The sequence below is a fragment of the Bison bison genome, unplaced genomic scaffold (genome assembly GCF_000754665.1).
Source record: "Bison bison bison isolate TAMUID 2011002044 unplaced genomic scaffold, Bison_UMD1.0 scf7180017864238, whole genome shotgun sequence".
NCBI lineage: Eukaryota > Metazoa > Chordata > Mammalia > Artiodactyla > Bovidae > Bison > Bison bison.
In genome coordinates, this window is record NW_011494810.1 from 3061132 (window position 1) to 3067141 (window position 6010).

General features: G+C 51.2%; 1 protein-coding gene across 1 annotated transcript in view; it reads left to right on the plus strand.

The window, feature by feature from the left end:
* Nucleotides 1–6010, plus strand: part of HK3 (hexokinase 3 (white cell)) — a 20546-nt gene that overhangs the window by 13858 nt on the left and 678 nt on the right. Inside the window, exons 14-18 of the mRNA XM_010846586.1 lie at nucleotides 2972–3067; nucleotides 3236–3335; nucleotides 5306–5489; nucleotides 5610–5765; nucleotides 5919–6006. Of these exons, the coding sequence (XP_010844888.1) occupies nucleotides 2972–3067; nucleotides 3236–3335; nucleotides 5306–5489; nucleotides 5610–5765; nucleotides 5919–6006 (624 nt within the window). The remainder of the gene's footprint in view (nucleotides 1–2971; nucleotides 3068–3235; nucleotides 3336–5305; nucleotides 5490–5609; nucleotides 5766–5918; nucleotides 6007–6010) is intronic.

Genomic DNA, 6010 nt, shown 5'->3' on the forward strand with positions numbered 1-6010 from the left:
GGCTGTATATTGTCACCCTGCTTATTTAACTTATATGCAGAGTACATCATGAGAAACGCTGGGCTGGAAGAAGCACAAGCTGGAATCAAGATTGCCGGGAGAAATATCAATAACCTCAGATATGCAGATGACACCACCCTTATGGCAGAAAGTGAAGAGGAACTAAAGAGCCTCTTGATGAAAGTGAAAGAGGAGAGTGAAAAAGTTGACTTAAAGCTCAACATTCAGAAAATGAAGATCATGGTATCTGGTCCCATCACTTCATGGGAAATAGATGGGGAAACAGTGTCAGACTTTATTTTTTTCGGCTCCAAAATCACTGCAGATGGTGATTGCAGCCATGAAATTAAAAGACGCTTACTCCTTGAAAGAAAAGTTATGACCAACCTAGAGAGCATATTGAAAAGCAGAGACATTACTTTGCCAACAAGGTCCATCTAGTCAAGGCTATGGTTTTTCCAGTGGTCATGTATGGATGTGAGAGTTGGACTATAAAGAAAGCTGAGCTCTGAAGAATTGATGGTTTTGAACTGTGGTGTTGGAGAAGACTCTTGAGAGTCCCTTGGACTGCAAGGAGATCCAACCAGTCCATCCTAAAGGAGATCAGTCCTGGGTGTTCATTGGAGGGACTGATGCTAAAGCTGAAACTCCAGTACTTTGGCTACCTCATGCGAAGAGTTGACTCATTGGAAAAGACCCTGACGCTGGGAGGGATTGGGGGCAGGAGGAGAAGGGGACTACAGGAGATGAGATGGCTGGATGGACATGAGTTTGAGCAAACTCCTGGAGTTGGTGATAGACAGGGAGGCCTGGCGTGCTGTGACTCATGGGGTCACAAAGAGTCGGACATGACTGAGTGACTAAACTGAACTGATCCCATTCCCAGCCTTGCTGATGTTAGCCTGGCTCAGGGTGAGGTGCCTGGTTGGGGTTGGCAGAGGGGCAGGCACAGGTTTAGACGCAATACCTCCACATCCTTCATCAGGAATGCTAGGCTTCTCATGCATACCCTAAGGGCTGCCATGGAGACAGCTCCTCCCAGACCTCTGATCCAAGTTCCTAGGAGTCTTCTTCTCAACACCCCCAACTTCTGCGAAAAAGCTCCTCTGATGAGGAGCTTGCTGGCCCTGAAGGTGCCCACCAGGTTCTTCCACACCTGTGCTCTCTGGAAAGTTCTGCCTCCTCTACTCCAACCAGCCTTCCTGTGGTTTTCACTTGCTCTCTGCTCCTGCTCTGACCTCTCAGACATGGACCTCTGTACTCCAATTTCCTTTGGATCGTGCAGCAGGCAGTGTCTCTCTACTGGTCTGTCTGTCTCTCTGCAGTGTCTCCCTCCAGTCTAAGCATCCTGGCACCTTTTTATTATTCCTTGTAAGGTGAGAGAGAACGGCTTTCCAGGTGGCCTAGTGGTAAACAATCTGCCTACAATGCCAGAGACAAGGGTTTGATCCCTGGGTTGGGAAGATCCCCTGGAGAAGGAAATAGCAGCCACTCCAGTATTCTTGCCTAGAGAATCCCATTCTTGCCTGGAGAGGAGCCTGGGCTATAGTCCATGGGGTCTCAAAACAGTCGGACACAACTTAACAACAACAATAACAAAAGGTGTGAGAAGCAGGTGGACTCTGTGTGCAAAGTCAGGCATGCAGGAAACGCGGTCCTATTAGTTTTCTATAACAGAACTCAATTTCTATGTTAAGCCAACATTCTTTTCAGGAGTGAAAACTTAATCAATTCAGGGACCCCCTTATCCAGGCAGGGGCCCCTCCTTTGCTGTATAGAATGTGAAAACAAGCTGGGAGTTTGGGGAGACATCTAGGTGCCAGCTATTTGGACTCCCCCTCTTGCTGTCTTGGGTCTTGACATCTCCCTTGACACCTTACCTTCCTCTCCATGGAAGGAGGTCAGAGGCCATTATCCAAATCCCTTCTGTTTCCTCCCCTCCCCTACAGCGGCAGGCCCAGGGTGGAGGGCTTAGGACATCTTTCTCAGAAAGCCATCCGGAACCTGGCTCTGACTCCTGCCCACCTCACCTTCCCCAGACCAGGGGGTCTTCCTTATATCTGGGAGCAGGGAAACTTTGCTGTTACTCACCAGCTGGCTCTCCCTCTCACCTACTCTTTCTTTCTGGTTTCTGTTTTTGAGACAATGAGCCCAGACCATTCTAGCTGTGGTTCTATAGGAAAAGGAATAAAAGGAAACTACTGGGAGAAATGTCAGTTAATATTTCTAAAATCTCCTGCCCCAAAGATTCCCAGATCTGCTCTTCATGCTTCTACTTGGGCAGAGCAGTCATTTCTCCTAATGGTGTTAGAATAGTTACCCCGTCCCCATCCCACCCAGAGGAAGCACAATAGGAAAAGAACAGTTCCAAGTACAGCCAGGCCACCATTACTAAGTCCACAGTTTAAGGCCAGTTTCTCACAGGGAATTGCTGTGTCCCCTCCTGTCCTGCTCAGGTGTCTGTTTCTGGCTCTTCCATTCACCCCTCATTTGTAGCTGAAACATGCGTGTGAACCTCCCATTGACTCAGCTCTGTCCCAGCTCAGAATTTCTCCCTCTCAGGTGGCTCTTGCTAGTTGTTTCTGTAGGAGCAGACTCTGCTGTCATTTAGACCTCTCTCTGTCCTTCCCTTTCTCAACACATAGCACTCATTCTGTTCATTCCTAACCCGATTACAAAGGACCATTCCTTCTGAGCAGATGTCTTAAAATGGCCAGACCTTCAGACCATCTCAGCATTCTGGCACTAAAAATAGAAGGTGTAGGTTGGATGGTTATTAATAGGCTTCTTCACACTGGAGAGTTGAGAGGGGGCAGAGGGCAAGGCCCTTAGCCATATGGGTAGAGTAGGACAGCCTCCCACTGGGGAGGGAATCCTATACACTGTATTCTGATGGGATACAGGCTTTGGGGAAGCAAAGTGAGATTCCAAGGGGCCTCCAGCTTCCTGCCTCCCCTTGGTTCCATCCCAGGGCATCCTCCTGAACTGGACAAAGGGTTTCAATGCATCTGACTGCGAGGGCCAAGACGTTGTGTGTCTGCTGCGGGAAGCCATCAGGCGCCGACAGGTAAGGAGTCTGTCTCCAGGGCTGCTTTGGTGCAACAGGCCTTGAAGGGAGCGAGGGGTCTCCGTCTGCCTGCTGGGGGGCCCTCTGCAGTAGAGACCTCTGGGTCTGGTGCTGGTTGCTGTGACAACTGCGTTGCCCAGCAACTAGAGGCATCCTTTTTTTGTGCAGGCAGTGGAGCTGAATGTGGTTGCCATTGTCAATGACACGGTGGGGACCATGATGTCCTGTGGCTACGAGGACCCCCATTGCGAGGTCGGCCTCATCGTCGGTGAGGAGGGCCCTGCCTTTTGTGCCTCTACTGCCTGATGCTAATTTACTGCCTCCTGTTGATTCCTCAGGTCGGACGTTCCCCTCACCTTGGGGATGTGGCATCATTCCAACCTGAGCCCATGGGACCCTGGAACACTATTGGGTTGAGAGACTGGAGCTTGGGTGTCTAGTCCAGCTCAACTGCTGACTCATAGTCATTTAAGCTCTCTGAATCTCAGTTTGTTTATCTGTTAAATGAATGTGAGCTTTGGAATGTTACAGATTTGAGTAGAAACACTAGCTCTGTCAGGCTTCCTGGGTAGCTCAGCTGGTAAAGAATCCTTCTGCAATGCAGGAGACCCCAGTTTGATTCCTAGGTCAGGAAGTTCCCCTGGAGAAGGGATAGGCTACCCACTCCAGTATTCTTGGGCTTCCCTGGTGGCTCAGACAGTAAAGAATCCACCTGCAATACAGGAGACAAGGGTTCGATCCCTGGGTTGGGAAGATCCCCTGGAGGAGGGCATGGCAACCTACTCCAGTATTCTTGCCTGGAGAATCCCCATGGGCAGAGGAGCCTGGCTGACTATAGTCCGTGGTGTCACAAAGTCAGACATGACTGAGCGACTAAGCACAGCACAGCACACTAGCTCTGTCACTTACCCCTGTATGACTTTGGGCAAATCGCCAAAGCCTCAGTTGGATCTCTAAGGTGGAGATGATAACATAACAATGCCTGTCTGAAGGCATGATGAGGATGAAATGAGAGGGGACAAAGTGTAGCAAGACACACACAGTATTTGGAATGCAGTGGACCCCAGGGGTGGGGGTGTACAGAGAATGAGTTGAGATGGTCCTTTGAGAAGTCCAAGATTCTAAATCTTTATTAAGCTCCTCTCCTCTGGCCAGTTGGAAGCTGGATATAGGGACAGAAAGACATTAAGAAGGGGAAAATATCTGCCTTCTCAGAACTGACTGTTTAGTGGGGATTGAGTCCAGAAGAGCACCTGGACATCAGAGAGAGCTGAACCCAACTCTAAGTGCCAGGGCAATGAAGCCAAGATCAGAAAAGAAGCGGTCCCAACATGAGCAAGACTTGAAAAGAAAGCCTTGAAAAAAGGGATTGACTAGATGGAGGAGGAGGGCTCTCATAGTTCCTTGGACATCCGTCTTAGCGCGGGGGGTATGTGGCAGCCTCGCAGGAGACTGGGAGCTTCTTGATCATAGTGCCTGGCACTGGGAGGTGCCAGAGAGAGGTGGCCCAGATTGCTGTGTGGATAAGTAACTGGATGGAGGAGTTCCAGGGGCCAACATACCTGCTTAGAGTTGACCGTGTGTTGGGGAGAGGAAGGAAATACCTTTACCCAGCGTATGCCCTCTCTCTGTAAGCTTCTTGGCGTCAAGTTTACATCTAAATGTCATGTTCCCTCTGTGGTTTTTCCTAACTTTTGAGGCAGGAAGACTCACCTGTGCTTGGGCATCCCATGATGCTGTTCTTTGCACCTCTGTTTGGGCAGCATCACAGCTGGCTGCTCATTGCCCAGGCTCTGGCCACTATGGGGCTCCTCCTCATATCTCATTTTTATGTCCCTGGCTCCTGGCTCAGCACCTGCTATTTGACTAAAGACCTGGAAGGCCAGTCCAAGAAGGTGTGGGCCTCTCACCTGTGTGACTGCGGGGCTGTCACACATCTCTCAGGAGATGACATGACAGGCATTTGGGGAGCACCCTGAGGCAGCATGGGAGATGGACTGATGGTGGTGCTGGTAGGGGAAGTAGTGGAGGCCCAGGGGGCTTGGTGGTGGCAGGATCTGCAGAAGGGATGTGAGAAAAGGGAGGAAAGAGGACTGACCTGGCCCTGGAACAGGCCAATGAGCATGTGGAGATGGAGAGGTAGGAAATGAGTGCAAATGTTGCCATCTCAGTGGGAGGGGCTCAGAGGGATCCTGTGGGCATCAGTCAATGCAGACACCCCATCTGGCTCCTCTGCAGGAACAGGAACCAATGTCTGCTACATGGAGGAGCTCCGGAATGTGGCAAGTGTGGATGGGGACTCAGGCCAGATGTGCATCAACACGGAGTGGGGCGCCTTTGGGGATGACGGCTCTCTCAGCATGCTCAGCACCCGTTTTGATGCCAGTGTGGACCAGGAATCCATCAATCCCGGCAAGCAGAGGTATGGGTTGGGCCAGGCAGGTGTGACTGGTGGTGGCCGGCACTGGTTGATATGGCTGGTGGCTGGTGGTGGCTGGGGCTGGGGCCTTAGCCCTGTGGGCACACACACATGTTCATGCAGGTTTGAGAAGATGATCAGTGGCATGTACCTGGGAGAGATCGTCCGCCACATCCTCTTGCATCTGACTAGCCTTGGAGTTCTCTTCCGGGGCCAGCAGACCCAGCGCCTTCAGACCAGGGACATCTTCAAGACCAAGTTTCTCTCTGAGATTGAAAGGTGCTGAGGCCTATATTATGTCCCTCCACCTCCCAAAGGACTCTTTCCTGAGGTGGAATGCTGGTTGGAGGGAGGTCCACCCCAGAGGACGGAAAAGTCATGAGAGGGGGTACTCATGCAGGACCCTGCCCCTCTGTTCTCTCCTGTTCCCAGTGATAGCCTGGCCCTGAGGCAGGTCCGAGCCATCCTGGAGGATCTGGGGCTGCCTCTGACCTCAGACGATGCTCTGATGGTCCTGGAGGTGT